At 35.4% G+C, this 17,354-nt stretch overlaps 1 protein-coding gene across 3 annotated transcripts in view; it reads right to left on the bottom strand.

Moving 5' to 3' along the window:
* osbpl3 (oxysterol binding protein like 3) overlaps window positions 1-17,354 on the bottom strand; it is a 52,103-nt gene that overhangs the window by 14,447 nt on the left and 20,302 nt on the right. For all 3 annotated transcript variants that reach the window (XM_015401053.1, XM_015400980.1, XM_015401136.1), the window contains 8 exons: window positions 10,089-10,205; window positions 9,538-9,591; window positions 6,975-7,088; window positions 6,552-6,716; window positions 6,307-6,430; window positions 3,462-3,565; window positions 3,105-3,197; window positions 2,852-3,011 (listed from right to left, as the gene is read on the bottom strand). In XM_015401053.1, the coding sequence (XP_015256539.1) occupies window positions 2,852-3,011; window positions 3,105-3,197; window positions 3,462-3,565; window positions 6,307-6,430; window positions 6,552-6,716; window positions 6,975-7,088; window positions 9,538-9,591; window positions 10,089-10,205 (931 nt within the window). The remainder of the gene's footprint in view (window positions 1-2,851; window positions 3,012-3,104; window positions 3,198-3,461; window positions 3,566-6,306; window positions 6,431-6,551; window positions 6,717-6,974; window positions 7,089-9,537; window positions 9,592-10,088; window positions 10,206-17,354) is intronic.

Below are 17,354 nucleotides of genomic sequence, written 5' to 3'. Positions count from 1 at the left end.
GGCCAGTATTTATCTGTTTAATTAAGTTTGTTTATTAGTCAGTTATCCCCCTTGTGTGTCAACAGTGGTCTGATCAGCCACTATTTAAATTTCCTTCATGGCCTGTTTGTGAGGTCAGTTTGTTCTTGAGTTCTTTATGTCAAAGCCTGAATTGAATTCTGTTTTGTTAAACACTGTTTTTGGGCCCAGTTTATCATTTTTTGAACATTTTGGGAATAAATTAAGAGTTTTTTTTTTGAAAATTTTCAATGGTTTTCTGGCTGGTTTGTGCAAATCCCTCACACTTACCTTTATTTAAAAATCCTGCTTTCTGTAATGCTTAGAATTGAGATGTGATGTTTAGTTAATTTGTTTTATCTGGTATCAACATACACGTCTAATTCAAGTACAAATTATAGTTACATGATATGTGGAGAAAAGATTAGGTGAGTTATACAAAGGAAAAGATTAAGTATTAGGAAAGGCGTCTGTGGTATAAACCAACGATGCCTCTGAGTGATTTCAGACTGAATTCTTACTAAAACAACAGTTTTTTCTTTCATATTCCTCATACGTATTTCATATTCCTCTACAACAGTCCTCCTCTGGGATTGCTGCTGTCCAACAATAAATCTAATTCTGACAACTGATAAATTCAAGTCTCTGCCTCTCAGAGCAATCACTGCACAAGGGTGGTCTCAGTGGATGTGTTTAGGGTCCTCAGCTATCCAACACGAAACCTTTAAAACACCGCCTTGCTTTTTCCTATCAAAATCTGTATCTAGTATGTTAACTTTGATTTTTAAGTCGCTGGGCACATCACATTTGTTAAAGTCAAAAGGATTACCATAAAGCAATGCTGCATTAACATTTTTAAAACATGTCACACAGCATGCAGCAAGCTTGACCTTGGCTGGAAATGGGCCTTCTAGTGATGCATTCAGTGATTTAAGTATCACAAAGATGTTCAGGAGTCAGAACGACCCAAATGGGGACAAGAATCTGCTGAAGCACAGGTAGAGCAAACAAATGAAACGTTGAAGGCAAAATAGTACAAGCAGGTTTGTTGGTATCATTGCATCACACTGGTAGATCAATGTTGGTATTTAACTCTAATCAGTTTCAGCAGAGTTTTTTCTTCCTTTTGTTTTTTGTTACTTGTGGTACTAATGCATAAATTAATGGTCCAGTACCATTTAGTCTAATTAACAGAAGCAAACAACCTGCTTTATTGTGTGCATTACAATCAACACAGATCAAAAAGGAGAAACCCAGAGCTCAAAAAGAACATAATAGATATCCATGTACAAGCTAAAGGTAGAAGAACCATCACCTTCTCACTCTTAGCTCCCAACTAAGGATGGGTTAGTGTTAATTTTTTAGTTTACGATTCATTGAAATCTTTTCTCAATTTCCTGTCACAACCTGTACTGCATCCTGCCTTATAATAAATTACGAGAGGTACTGTGGTATCAGACACACAGTGGGCTTGACAAACTGTCAGTAACTGACTAATGAGGCTATGTTGGAAGAACACCTCAAAGCAGCTTCTTGATTCGTTGAGGCCAGAAAACAGGAGTCAATTCCTTCTGACATGCATGTGGAACTACAACCCCAGTTGATCATATTTGTAGTTCAGTCCAAAAAAGCAATTTAAACTTAATGAAGCTGTTGTCCAGGTCAAGGTACAAAACTTAATTACTGCAATTGCTGACACAATTATCTGGTTAACCAAGCCGCAAAAACATTTAAGATTTTACTCTTGAACCTCTGAGGAAAAAATAATTTTTTTAGGCACTTTAGATTCTATTCATTTCAGTTTATTTATTTAGCGCCAATTCACAACACATGTCTTCGCAAGACACTTTAGCAAGACAATTCAACCACATCACACAGTCAGATAGGTTCAAAGTTTTCTAAGGAGAACCAGTTGATTGCATCAACTCATTGACTCAAAGGCAATCCCTCACACCAAGCATGCTTGTAGCAACAGTGGAGAGGAAAACCTTCTTGTAACAGGTAGAAACCTCCAGCAGAACCAGGCTCAGTGTAAGTGGCCAGCTGAGGCCGACTGGGATCAGCACATCTATTGTAAAACACACACAACACACATTTATTGCAGATCTGCTGAGTGTAAAGGCCAAAGGATTTAATTTTACTATTCATCAGTTTTTCCAGCCAATTCTCATCTAAATTTTAAGCAAATTTTTAAAATGTACAAAAAGAAAAGGCAAATTAGTCATGTTTCCATCTATTTGGAGTAAATTCACCAGACAATGCAAAATGTAGGGTTGTTATACGTTGAAGATACCCTTGGCTGTAATAAAGAGGAACTAGCGTACATTTAGGATCAGTAACATGGGGTAACTGTTTGCTAGATCACAACCTACATGACAAACGTGTTTCCTTTTCTTATTTAGCGCAGTTATTGTTATGAAATAAGTTATTCATAAAAGGGACTTGTTTCCATCAAAGCTTTTTTGCCAGAAACTATTTTCTTTAACCATGAACTGTTCCTTTAAGTAAAAGATTGTTTTTGTTTTTACCAAAATGTGTATTGAAACCTTTTGGTAGAATATTTGCATATAATTGCTAACGCAAGCTGTGCTGAAATCATGAGGCCATCATGGCCTCTTGTAAACAACACAGCTTATTTTAAAACAGAAATCCTCTAATATAGAACAAAGATTGGAGAAATTTTGGAAATGTCATACTAATACCAGATCATATTTATAATAATCCTTAAAGCAAATGCGAACAGGAACAGAAGACTGACTGATTTCACATTAGTGACCAAAGAATGTGACAAATCTAAACACGTCCTCTCTGAGCGTCTCTTCAGACAAAAAAAAAATCGGCAGCTTTCACTCACAGTTGGTGGCAACACGGCAGAAGTCCTCCTGCAGCTTTGCCACGTCAAACTGTGAATCCAACGATTCGGGGTCAACTTTGTCGTTTCCGAGTGCAGCGGTGGAGAGGTTAGGATTGGAGGCGTGGAGTCGGATGGACCCAGAGGAGATGCAGCTGGGTACCTACAGCAATAGCAGGAGGAATAGCATTTTGATGTTACTTATTCACACTAAAAAAAGATCAAGCACGTTCAGATTTTATTTTCCTTTTGTCACCTGCAAAGTTGTTTTGACATCTTTATTGTAGTTTTTATTGCGCCATTTCCTTTGAAGTCTTTTCTCTTTTTTGGGGCTGTCAAATGTAGACGCCTAGTTAACATAAAAGAAAATAATCATGCAAGGCGAAAGAGTTTTTTTTCTTTTTTCAAAGGATGTGTTTCACAGCTTCTCTTAAATGAAATGGGTTTTATATTTAGCAGCAGAGGACTTTAGGGCAAATCACAGAAGAAAAGCAAGTTATTTTAAACAAATTATGAGTCATCTACTATTTTGGATGAGTTACAGTATGTGGGTAATCTTGTGTTGCAGTCATTTCACTCTGCTTTCAAAAGTATTATGCAAACAGAGTCTGACCTGCAGTGCTTGAATAGACGGAGCAGAATAGGTGCGGTGGAGGACTTCCATGCTCTGTATCAGGTGGTTCAGCTCCAGCAGGTAGGCCTCACACACTGACAAGTCTAAAAAAGTAGGAAATCAACTAATGATTCAAAATAGAGGCAGTCGATAGCAGGTTAATATATTCAATAGCTTCATGTAAAAAAACAAAAAAAAAAACAAAAACAGACTCTTTAAAACCTTAAAACATCAGTTTGTTTTCTTCTCAGCAGAATCAATAAAATAAGCACAATCATTTCAAAGGCCATCATTCCAATAACACCTGCATAATGGTATTTGAAAGGCATGTTCATGAAATGTTTGGAAGGCAATGACATGCAGTTTTACTCTCTTTTAAACCCCATGATGATTGATCTGTACTAAATATCTGTAGACTTTCACTGGAGAGAAACTACACGACTGACTTATTGATATGATGAACACCCACATCCACTACAACAGGTGGGTAGTAACTACTAGGGTTGTCAAAAGTATCGATACTCAAAAAAGTATTGATACTAAAAAATTGTATCCAGATACGATACTTATTTTCAAAAATATCAAAACCAATGAAAAGTGTTATTTTCTCTCTTGAAGTAACAGAATGAAGCAGAGAGAAGTAGACCTGCATCCAAAACCATCAAACATAGCCGACTCTACCATATATGTTTGACCAACATCGGAAATATGAATAAGTTACTTTTGTTTTCTTTTTCATCAAGCTTGCTTAATATTGTGCACAGCATTCAACCTCAAAATACTGTTCTTATTGTTTATTTATTTATTTATTTTTTTGTATTTTATTTATTAATAAAAATATATAAATTGTGGGGTCTTTGTTTTTAACCTTGTAGTATGAAAACGGTATCCAGTATTGAGCATCAGTATAGAGTTGAAAATTTTGTGTTGTGATAACCCTAGTAACTACTTTCATTTACTTACTTATATTTACTTGATTACCATTCTAAATATATATATATTTTTTAATTATCTTTAATCTAACATTCTACATTTTTACTTGGGTAATACTGTTGGGAAGTATGACTATTTCTACTTGAATAAAACTAGACGTTTCCTAACATGTAAATGTTACTCATTGTAAGGAATGGTTTCATACATGGATTTGGAAAAGTGAATATTTTGTTATCATTTTATGGGTAGTTTTTTTTCTATTTCATTTTTAAAATGCAAAAAACACTTTGAAATAAAAACTGGATTATATATAACATTTCTTTGATTCTGTTGAATCTAAACATAAATCAAATGTTATGACCCAACAGTTATTTAGTACTTGAGTAGTTTTACTTTTTTCCTACTATACTTTTTTTTAAAATCTTACTCAAGTAATTTGTTGGATGACTTCTTTTTACTTTTATTTGTGTAAATAAATGATAAAGTAGTGCTTCTCTTACTTAAGTAAAATTATTGGGTACACTTCCTTCCTCTGTCCACCATGTTTTTATTATTTGTTTTACTTATGCCCAATACCCAGTGAGCCCTGAACTGATAAAGTATGCGGTCTTGTTTTAATAAAGTCAATCACACAGTTAGGATTATATCTTAAGATATCTTTTCTGGAGCACATCTGCTCTAAAAATAGCCACTCAAATCACAAAGACCAAAATGAGGCAAACACTACAGCAGTAATTATAGACTTCCTGTGTTCATTAAGACCACTCAGGCAGTCTTATTTAACGTGCTGTTTAGATGAGACATAAGCATAATCAGGGGTAAAGACAATGTGTCTATGGGGAATTTTTAGAAAGAAAACATAATTGTTGTAACATATTGTTCTCAGCCACGACTCTGCAGCATCTACAGTTGTGATTTCTGCAAAGCTTTATGTTAATTTATATGATCTTCATTTCTGGTAAAGATTCTCAGTCATCCAGGTCATAGTCATTCCAAAACAGTTAAAAAATAAAAACCTGAAGGACAAAGGACACTCGTTCCAAGACCAGAATGTTCACATTTTTGTCAAAGAAGACTGATGGTTTGAAAGGGGTGTAAAAAAAGATATTTGTGTTATGAGGGGTTGGTCTCAGGTTTCAGCTCTCAAAAACCTATAATGCAGCGATAGAGTTGATTCCTACTCGCTATCATCTCAATCCTCATTTCGATGCAGGGGACCAAAACATTTCGCCTGGTCAGCCAGGCCAACAATGAACCTAATGACTCCTTTTTTAGAGGCATGGGCCAGTATCGATTGTTGTAGGCTAACAATGACCTCAACAACTCCCCATTACTAAGGTGTAGACCTGTTTTTTTCGGTTCCATTTGAAATAACAAGGCTTTTGTTCGGACCACTCTATAACCCTAGAACTTAATGCTACTCCAGACATTTTAAATTGAGAAAGCTTTCTTGATGGGAAGCAAGCCATCTTCAAACTTGGAAATCAAAGCCTAGTGGTTTATTTTTTACTTTTTTGGAAAAATCTTCATTTGGAAAAAAAAAAGGCCTTCAACTGACAATTCAAATAAATTATAATTTACAAGAGTTGGAGGCAAATGTTGGAGTTTGCTGTGGATTTTCTGCTATCCTCAAATGGTCAAAATTATATATATATATATAATGTGTAAGGTATTGAAGCCACTCTTTTTTGTTAACACAAGAAGAAATTATAATTACCACAAAAAAAGTATAAAGAGATATCCCCTCAGTGCTTTGGAGCTGAACATAATCTGAGTGTTTTTTTTTTTTTTACATAATTTGCATTTCAATAAGTGTCTTGACAGGTAGTAATTTTGTGATGTCTCACTTAGAGGAATTACAGGCTTGTTTGAGTGTTGCAATGCTCACAAATGTCTGAGGTCCCTGCCTCACCTTTGGAACATTTGTCCATGTCATCAGAGGACTGGAGCCAGGCTGCTACTTTGGCCTGGCTGTTGGCGCTCAAAGGGAAGCCTGCTGCAGGATGCACTGAGGACTGCCTTCGTATCGACAGACACTAAAACAGCAAACAGATTCAAAATTACAGCAAAAAATAAAATCTCTTTACCAGTAAATCCCTTCGCTCATTGAATAGTGAATATCAGTCTAATTGCATGCTTTGCGGTGCTCAGGTTTACCCTTCGCAAAGAGGCACCCTCAGCTATGCCAGGGGAGTTTGGAGAAGGGTAGATGGGATAGAAGAAGGGTTTCTCATTGGCGCACATGGCGATCTCGTTCTGCCGAAAGAGCCGATGATGGCGCAGCTTAGAAACCCATTCGTCAAAAAGCTCCTGTGACTTAATCTGTGGCCAAAAGAAAAAAAAACAACACAAAGTCAGAAAGGTTGAAACACCTGCAGAAAGTTCTGCAGGTGTTTCAACCTGCATAAAAGCTTTATATCAATATGATTTTGCTCTTCTTGGTCAATCCGCCTTCTTCAGCTGACAGAGGAGTAAAGATAGATTTAGTCCTTCTGCTGTTATTGAATTCAACAGGAGGAAAAACTTAAACCACACTTTTCTCCTGGGTGAGTTATTTCATTCAAAAGCTATGTGGTTTACCTTCAGGTGATAGATGTTCTCCTCCGCGTCAAGATCAATACACTTGGCTTTCTTCTTAATGGTCATGACGGAGAGACCCACGTCAATGCAGCCATGCAGCTTCCCCTTCTCAATCTGGGAGTTGGCGCCGGCACAAAACATCACAATCATATTTGATTTATTATTGCACAAACATAGCAGGATGATGTGCAGGTTTAGAATAAAAGTAAAATCCTAACATTGGCTCCTTGGATCTGACCTCCAGCCTTGTTAAAAAAAAAAAAAAGTAACACTTGCAAGTAGAACAGACAGCATGGTTTATAACAATGATAAAGAGATCGAGAGAATAGGCCATGGTGTTTTTCATAAACATTCTCAAAAATATGGGATGTGAATCACAGATGACGTAAAACATCCCTAAAACATTAATGTTTTCACATTTTACTACATTAAAGCCACACACTTTGATAGGTGTTATCAATTTTATGCATGTAAGTAACCTAAATGCTGTTTTTTTTCTTCTTTTTTGAATCTTTTAATCCATGATTATATGTTATAGACGAAAAGAAAACATCCATCATTTTGACATGGAATGAAAATGATCTATCAAATCTATCCCAAAAAAAATGTCTACAGTTGTGGCAAACAGATGTATTTGATGCCATATTTTTCTTGATTCTCATAAATGAAATCTAGCGCAAGCAATTGCTTTCACCAAATAATAATTTATAAAATGTAATGTTAGTATATATCTATCTGTTTTCTAAAGGATTTAAAAACTATTCAGAGAACATAAGATAGGTAGACAAACAGCATGAGACCAAGACAAAGGGTCAGAGCAGAAGACCAGCGTAAGGATGTAAATACACTTACAGCTGACTTATGCAAAGAAAATTATACCTAAAGCTTTAAATATGTGATTGATGGTTGCTTAATCAGTCACTTGAAAAGTGACTTTTTGGTGCAGTAAACTCTATTAGAGTACTGTCATAATTTCTACTCTGTACTTTTAAGCTTCAGTAAAAACTAGAGTTTATGAAGTAAAATTAAACCCTTCTTTTTAATCTAATACATTAATTTTGTGTAAGAGTAAGTTTTGCCTAAATATCCCTATACCATTTAAATGTTTAATAGCAGTATGCATGTAAACCTTTAAACTTTACTCTCAAAATTTAGCGTTTTAAAACACAGACGTTACAGGATCACACGCAGACCAACACTAATTTTGGCAGGACGCAATAGTACTGAAAAGCCTGCTGCTCATGAGACTGATATATATACCCTGAGCTTGGCATACCCTCCCACTTTGCGCTACACTTTTGAAGTCTTCCAAAAACTTTTACTGGCTGGATGTAAACTGTCTCAATAAGTAAACACTCTGAAGTTGAAGTTGCTTTCCTTAATGCATTCATGATTTTGTCACCTTAGGGTAGGAAAATGTGGCATCAAATGCCAAGAAATAGCAGTGGGTTCCAGTTAATCCTAGTGGAAGGTTGTCTGTCATTAATGTTTTTTTTTTGCCAAATAAGGTATAAGTTATTTGGCAAAAAATAACAGATACTTTTATTCAAATATCTAGTAGATTTTTTCTTCATTGAGAATGGTTAGACAGTTTAAGCTGTTAATTTTGAATTGTGTTGATTTTGTTTCATTAATGTTTATCGCATATTTGACTAGTGACTATATTACCAGATATGTGTTGGATGTAGTGCATATGAAATACTGTTTATTTGTTGTTTAAGTCATACCAACCTTATCTTTTTTTCGGTACACATTTGTGCCTTTGAAAAACAAGTACACTTCACATAGATTGTTTAAATAAATGTAACATACAACTTGGATGTAATTAAGTAAATGTTACTTAATATGTTTACAACTGTTATGTCTTATGGAAAGTAAATTACACTTGATACTGACAAGTGAGTGTTACTTGATATTGCAGCATTATATTGTACTTAAATCATTTGCATACAAATACTATATATTTTTTTATTAAATCTTATGACTTGTTTTTTTCAGTGTATGGCAAAACTGCATACAGCAATATAATGGCTATCCGCCTAAACTGGCGGATTGACCAAGAAGAGCAAAATCATATTGATATAAAGCTTTTATACAACAGGGAAGACGGTCAGAATTACTGGGAAGTTGGAGTGTGGATCCCAGCTTGCATCAAAAATGAGGTGTTGAGATACTTTTGCAGAAACTGAACAACATTAAAAAATGTCATTAGATATTTATATTAAAACTCTTAGAGATACAGAAAAAATAGCAGCTGTATAAGCAACATTTTAAGTGTTTTGGTTGCTTTTGTTTCATTGTACTAATATTTATTTTACTTTGCAGAAAAGAATGCATACTAAACTTCAGTAAAGTTTAAACAAAATTCTTCTTTTCAGATTTTTATTTCTAAAGCAAACTTAAGTTACTAGAACAAATTTTTTTTGAGTTATTTATTCAAATTTCAATAAAACAGACTGAAGAATAAGACTGAAATCTGACAAAATGTGAAAAACATTTACAATAAAAATGTTTTTTGCAAGTTACTGTATTAGATGACAGCAGTGCATGATAATGTACTCACGTCAGCATTACACTTCCCATATTTAAGGACCCCCTTTTCTAGGAAGAAGTATCTCTGCGGAGAGAAAAAGACATGGAGGGATTAGAACCATTTCCGTCAGCAAACCAAAGACTGTGTTAAAGCTGTAATTCTGACAGAGGAAACCTCCTGATGATCTCTGTAATTAATTTTGGTGTAGTCGGATATTCGTCATTCCGGACTCTTCCCTTGTAACTGTCTGCCTTTATTACTGCTTCTCTCACTCAGAGCCTCTCTTTCTCCTCTACTAAGTGCAATTATCAGGGCTCTTATTGTACATAACAACAATCAGACTGGTGAAAGCCAGAGACCAGACTAGGAGTCGATACTAAATGCAGTTTAGTAACCAACAAGCCATCAGCTAATGGATTTGAGTGGGGCACTAAGATTTCTAAACATTATCAAGTGAGGAAAAGCTTTCAGTTCAAATAGGCGCTGACCTGGTGCTTATGTGATGTTATCCAAGGGTGGAATCATCATCCCAGTAATATATCAGAGGAAATGTAAAGATCCTAACAAATTAGTTTTTTTACCTTGTGCCAACCCTTCATTGGCCACTTCCTCCTCTTCAGCATGTAGCCTTCCTGTTTCTGCGGTTCCAGGACATTACTGGCTCCTCCACGCAATCCCTCCACTATTTCCCAGCTGTCCTGCAGGTACACACAGACAAAAAAAAAAGGTTAGATGCCCATGATGTCACAAAATATTGCTAATTGATTAGAATAATTTCCACCTCCTCCCCAATTTTCGTTTTTTTCCCCCTTTAGTAACTTTTACATCTCAGCCATCAAAATATTTATAGTAGGCTGGGTATCAAACAGTCTATTCAACTCCAAATATATCGGTGGTAGGCAGAGTTTTAATGCCTGCCACTAAAAATATTACGGTCTTCTTCATCTGTGAGGACTTTAATATTGATCTACTTAACTCAAATAATCATAAACCAACTGAAGTGTTCATTGATATCATGTACAGCCTTTTTCCCAAAATCACTAGACCCAGCAGAATCACACTTATCAGTGCCACATTAATAGCTAATAGATTTACTAATATCTTATTAATAATTATATGTTAAGTGGATTAAAAGATTTGTATATTGGTGATAATCTTCCAGTCTTTGTTGTCATCGACACTATATAAAAATAAGAAATAAGGATAAAGTAACCCACAATTTAAAAGAGTAAGAACAGATGTATCACTCAAATCTCAAATGTTTTATAAGAAGATAATGCTGAAAAAATCCCAGATTGAGAAGGGGAAGCAGTGATAAAAACTGTCCATTAATAATGTTCTCTCATAAAAACAAATCCTCTGTGTCATGGCTTTGGTTTTGTTCAAATTTTATCTCTGAGTTTCCATTGCTCTTATTTTGATTCTTATGTTCTAGGTATTTTTGATAGTATTTGAGTTCTTAGATATTTCCTGTTTGCCCTCTTGTGTCAGTCTCCTTTTCCCTTGCTCCCTTCTTGCCTCTGTTCACACCTGCTCCAAATCTGCTATTTAGCCTGGTCTTTGTTTCTCTCTCCCATATAATCTCCTGCTGTTCAGTCACTCTTGGCTTGATTGTCGTCATTACTTTGTCCCCTTCTTGTTGTGAGTATTCCTGGTTTTCAGCATTTTTGTATTTTTGAGTATTTATGTTTTTGGATATTTGCTTCTGCAGAACTTTTGTTATTAAACCTTCAAGTAACCACCTCATGCGTTTGTGTCTGTATTTGGGTCCTGTCAAACCTCCACCCCACTTGACACTCGGAAGCTCCATGGATCACAAAGCGTTTGCAAAATAACTGCAAATAAACTATATAGAGATTTCATAAGGTAGAGGTCTTTGGAGGTAGAGAATACATATATATAGGAATAAATTAAAATTTGAAAAATAAATTTTACTACTTCATACCACTTTTTAGACGATTTACATTAATCATTGTTCTCTGGCTGAATATACTGACAGGTTTATTTGGTGGAGGATTTTGCTTACGTTCAGGTGAATTTAGTTTGGAAATTGGTGTTTGGTTCGGTTTGATGTTCTTTTTTGTATATTTGGTTGATTCATTTATTGTTTTTCAAAATTGTCTGAAATTCATTTTCATTTTTTCAATGGCCTGCTGAAGGTTACATCCTTTGCATAGGTGGCATTACACAAATTGATATTGAAACGAAAAATGCCAGTCGATATATTGTGCCCTAAACGCTAACTTAATTCTGTTTTTGAATCAGTCAGAAAGTTCTCAATTAGGGCTAACACTGCATAAAATTTTCATACCCTTTGAACTTTTTAGAATTTTGTTGTTACAAACGCAACGTTAACCTCTCAAAACCTGTATTAAAGCGTTAAAGCATTTAGAAACAATAACTCGGAATGCATGAAAATTACACTGGTAAAGTGTTTACCAATATAGACATGTTAGACATCGTTGGAAAGCTTAGGTTCTCCACAATTCAACGATCTAAATCATTTTATGGACACAGCGAGCACCAAAGCACAATTAACACAGATATATATTTTTTTTTTTTTTTTTTTCTTCCCTACTCTCTTTGATTCTGTTTTATTTTCCTATATTTTAATTGTGTAAAGCACTTTCAATTGTATTTGTATTGAATTGTGCTATACAAATACATTTGCCTTGCCTTGCCATGTCAAAATGTACCATGACAAAGCAGCCACAACAAACAAATGACCAAGCTCGTCAAACTACCACCCTAAAAGCCGCTGACAAACCCCAAACCCCAAAACCAAGGCCTGTCTTCAGGGTAAGGTCCCAAAGTCACCACACCAGGCCATGTCTTGGTCATCATTAGGGCTTTGTGTTTAACAATAAAGCTAAAGTAACTAAAGACACCATCATAGGTTTTTTATTTAATTCAATTTTTTTTGCCTCATAGTCCCACTGGACAAAATTAGCTTTCTGATCGGATATTATTTGTCACTATAATCCTTTCCTGACTGAGATGAAAAGGTTTGATTCCTAATCCCTAGCAAATACAAAGCTTTAAATGATATTTCATCATAAAATTAATCCCCCACCGCAGTGTTTTTGCGGAAGCTGGAAGATTTCCAGGAAGGCTTTAGAAATGTGTAAAGAAATCTTCTATATGTGCAGGGCAGTTGTGTTAGAATCACGGGGGGCTTAGTCCAGGTTAAAAATAGATTCAGATCTTGATTCAGGTCCCAATGGGAAATTACAATGAAAATAAAAAAAGACAAACATTTAACTACATGGGAAGGCTTGGAATGCAAGAATATTAACCTGGGAGATAAAAAAAAAAAAAAAAAAAAATTAAATAAAATGTGTCTGTTAAAATCAAAGTTGCTAACTCCTACTATCCGGTTGGCAGATGGTGTATATGGTTTATATTAATAGAATACCCAAACATAAATAAAAAACATGGTAAATCATATTTCTACATATAATGCGTCTTAAATATGAAACACTGTCAAGTAAACAAAAAGTGTGAAAACTTTTTAAAACTTTTTGTGTGAAAACTTTTGTTAGCAGCTTTTAAAAAGAACTCAACTTTTGTTCAAGTTGTTCTAAAGCGCAAAGACACTGTGTTCCCTCTGGGTCTGAATGTGATCCTTTCCTCATCTACATAAATTACTTTAATAAATCCTCCTGATATTTTTTCCTTTTCCTAGCATTCCCATCCCTCATTTTTACAGTACTTAGTTGATTTACTTTAATTTTAAACCCCTTTATTCATTTGCATTATTAAAGCTTAATCTGCTAGAGCCCAGATTATACATTACTTATTAAAGCTTTTAAACCACCCCTATGATTAATCATAAGTAATTTTGCCAAATATTGAGACCTTTTTTGTAGTTTAAACTAAGTCAATTTTAATCAAATAAACTTTTCTTTATTACTTTATTACTATTTATTTCTTTGCATTGGTTTATGTATTATTTTCTTGTTTAGCCAACTTGTTTTATAAAGAGGTAAAAGGCAAACCATGTAAATGCATTAATGCTTTTGGCTCCTCAGAAGATAAAATAGTTAGGTGTTAAAAGTGTACATTTTTCTTTTTTTCATGCTGTGGTCTTTTTAAAATTGCAGTTATTGACTCATTGCCTCAATAGAAATAAAAGATCACAGGAATAAAAATAATCACAGGAATCACAATATTTTACTAGTTGAGGGAAAAAAATAACATTGAGAAGCAGAACAGTGCACAGCGTAGAAGTGCTACATATGCACATACAACCTTTTTTCCATCTTCTTTTTGACTCCTTACCACGTTTTGTGAATAGTGATTGTATAGAATGCAGTAGAAACAAATCTGCTTTTTTTTCTATTACAATAGCTTTCCTGGGACCCCTTGCTTAATTTAACCTTTTAAATGTCAATGCTCCATTGATGGGCCCTCGAGGCTTAAAGAGCAAAAAGATTTTAGCATGTCCCTCCCTTCAACATCCAGGGGATCTAACCCCGATTCCCAATTCCAACAAAGCCTATATTGAGGGGAACAATAGCTACTGAATCCATTCTTGGAGATACTGTTATTTAATTAGTGTAAATTAATCCTGTTTGCAGTTTGTTAGAAGCCAAGGAGGATATACAAGAAACACATGAAAGAGGATGCTCTAGTCCGGGGAAAGCAAAACTTTAATCTGTGCTGACATCATGCAGTGGAGATGCTTCTAAGAAAAGAGAGGGATGTTGAATAGAAAATGGATGAAGATAAAAGACCAGTTCTGGGGCAGGATAATTTTGTGTGGCACTTTAGATTAATTATATTTTAAGGTTGCGTGTTAAGATTGGGTCATACTCTTATAGCACGTTTCTTATTTTGTCAAAATAAGTTCCAAATAAAATAAAATATAGTTATTAATGCTTCTCCTTTTGCATCTTACTTGATATTGGCTGAACTTGCTCTCTGTCTCTTTCTCACACCAGGTATCTGTCTGCAATCAACCACCTGCAGGATCTTGGTGATTATTCTCTCTATATATAGTCATATAGTTTTCTTTATTGCTTGCCTATCCTGTCTATGTGACCCCCAGCAGCATTTTGTTTATCCTTAATTGTTTGGGTTTGTATATAAAACACTTTTCCCAGACTCCTTTGCCCTAACACTGCCTCTTTGTTCTGCATTTGTATCCATCATCCCATGGTTTGACACATGAAATTTGGTAAGTTCACCAGGATCTAAAAACACTATGTGTAAAAAACAAAAAAAAAACAAATTGTATTCCAGCTTTTGTACTTTTTCCAAATCATTTGAAAAGAAAATAATTTCCTTACAGTCGTAGGGAAGCGGCTTTTCCAATGGTTGCAATTCCGAATTCTCCCTAGTGATCCCCGACTTTACACGAGTGAATAAAGGAAATGTGATTGGTCGATTATCAAGGGGGCGAGATTTTTGTGGGGGAAGGTTCGCTAGCATATGGTTGTGGCCGGTGTCTCGGAAGCATCTTGCTAATCAGTTAGCAACTTAGTGCTAGTAGGTTCCCAATGGGAAATTACATTGGAACCAAGTAGCACTTAGCAACGACACTGTCAAGGAATGCTATGGACAGTGGAAACATGCAAGAGGAGGAGAGTTTTGTGTCAGAGGTCGCCGATGAGTCAGATGGATGGATGGCCATAAACATTTGATTGACAGATGACCGTTGATATGATTGGCCGAATTTAGATGTACAAGCTGACGTATAACTAACTGGCCTGCATAAAATAATGGGGGAAAAAAACACAGATTTTAAGACAGAATTTTTTTTAAATAGATATTTTCTATCTTTTGGGAAAATATGGTCTGATAAAGAGTACATATATACTTTATTACATGTTTAAGCCAGAATGATTTGAAATTCAAATATGACTTCCCTACAACTTTAAGAAGTCATCTGCAACTGCACAGTACACCCTGAACCTTCTGGAATCTTTTGGTTTTCCAAGTCTTTTATGCTCTCATTTTCATTTTTTTGTTTTCATTAATCAAGAAACTAAAGTTGAATATGGTTTTTAAGTTTGTAATAAAACTCGAATACTCAGATAAATTCTATCTTTATCACTGAAAGATGCTAGTCTCATCTACATTGTGTACGGTGGAAGGATAATGTATTCCAGTCTAGCCTTATTTCTCACAGTTCTTTGCTTTAAACATTTTATCCATTGCAATGCCTACAGATTAATTAAATATCAATGAAAAACAATGTCTGACTTTAAAGTTTAAAAGATATTTCCTTGCCAAATCTGTGGCATCTGTAAAATATTCATACCTCAAGGACACAGGAAGTCATGTATTAATAATTAACAGTTTCAAGGCAGTCTGATTTAAAAAATCATTATAGAAATAAGTAGTAGATCTTAGTTGGTTTAGAAAATGTCACAAAGAAGGAGTTACAAAGAAGGATTAAAAAGGTTATGTCTGCTACTGCAGTGGAACTTAATTTATTAGCAGGAGTTTTTCTACATCCTTAACAGGGATTGCAAAAAAGTGGGTTAAGCAGATATTCAGTTCAGTCAAACTAAGGCTCAGCAATCAAAAAGTGAATGGTTTTTGAGATTGGTCTGTCTGCATAGAAAGCCAATCGGAGCAGACAGAACAAGATGTAGAAAGAACATGGGATGGTCTGCTCCCATTCTCTGCTCTGATGTCTAAAGACTTTCGGCTCATCTATGCTGAGGTCTAACATGTGGTATAATCGATGCCTGAAAAGCTAAATGGTAGAGTTAAGGTTGTGGCCAAGTCAAAGCCTGGACTTTAAGGTGTCTGATTATATTGCTCTGGCAAAATTTCCTCCATGTAAAGACTAAATTCTGTCTATCAGAAAACACTTGATGACAGTTTTCATGCAACCAGCTAGTCTCTATTGGGGGCAACACTTTTCTCACACAGGAAAAGGCTAATCGAGATAACTTTTCTTCCTCAATAAATTAAATCATACACATATTTACTTAGTTTATCTCTGTTAAGAATAAAATTCTCATTGACCTATCCTAGAGATATAGAACATAAAGGAAAAGCAGAAGAAATCTGTAGTTTTATTTCTAGCTGAGGCTACTGGGTCCAATATTCAGTATTTAGGACAACAGAAAAAATAGAAAACCCAGTCCACACCAAGTTGACCTGAGTGGTTATGTTCTGTCTCATTTAACCAATAAACTTAGATTTATTTTGCTGATACCCACAAAAGAAGCCCACACTGAACAGGTGGCTTGGTCACTGGGCAGATGATGTGGGCGAACAGGAGACAGATATATGCTCCAGACTGGCGCATGCTGATGTTACACAATGAGTTCTACTGATCCTGTGCATTGCTTCCTGGTTCAGTTAAGACTAAAATGAAAAAGAGTAAGACAATAAAGTAAGAGAAAAATATGACTGTAGAAAAAGAACAAAATAGTAAAGCGAAGCCAGTTCTCTTATGTCTCTTCATTAAACATCTCTTTATCTATGCTGGTGAAGGTTCTCAGTCATCCAGGTCATAGTAATTCCCCCCCAAAAAAAACAATCCACTGAACTTGGTTTCCAAGTCTGAAGATGTTTAGCTTCCCATCCAGGAAGCGTTTTCAATTCAAAATGTCAGTAATAGCGTAGAATTCGTGGTTTTGAAAACATGCAAATTGGAACAGACGAAGAGGTCCGCCCATTTGGAATGGGGATTGGGGCTTCTTCTGTTGAGTGCAATACCCCGCACCCAACTAAGGGCCGGATTTATCAAGATCCAATTTTGCGTGCAGTAATTTGCGCTCGCGATGTGGAATTTTGCGCGAGGGGCTGAACCATGGTTTGCGGGTGATTTAACAAGAGCGATTGCGTAACTGGTGGCAGGTGCAAAACTGTTGGAGACGCCCTAT

Source organism: Cyprinodon variegatus, unplaced genomic scaffold (genome assembly GCF_000732505.1).
Source record: "Cyprinodon variegatus isolate N-32 unplaced genomic scaffold, C_variegatus-1.0 Scaffold2, whole genome shotgun sequence".
NCBI classification, from domain to species: Eukaryota; Metazoa; Chordata; class Actinopteri; order Cyprinodontiformes; family Cyprinodontidae; genus Cyprinodon; species Cyprinodon variegatus.
The sequence above is the reverse complement of the archived record's forward strand: the minus strand, read 5'-3'. Positions and strand labels throughout refer to the sequence as shown.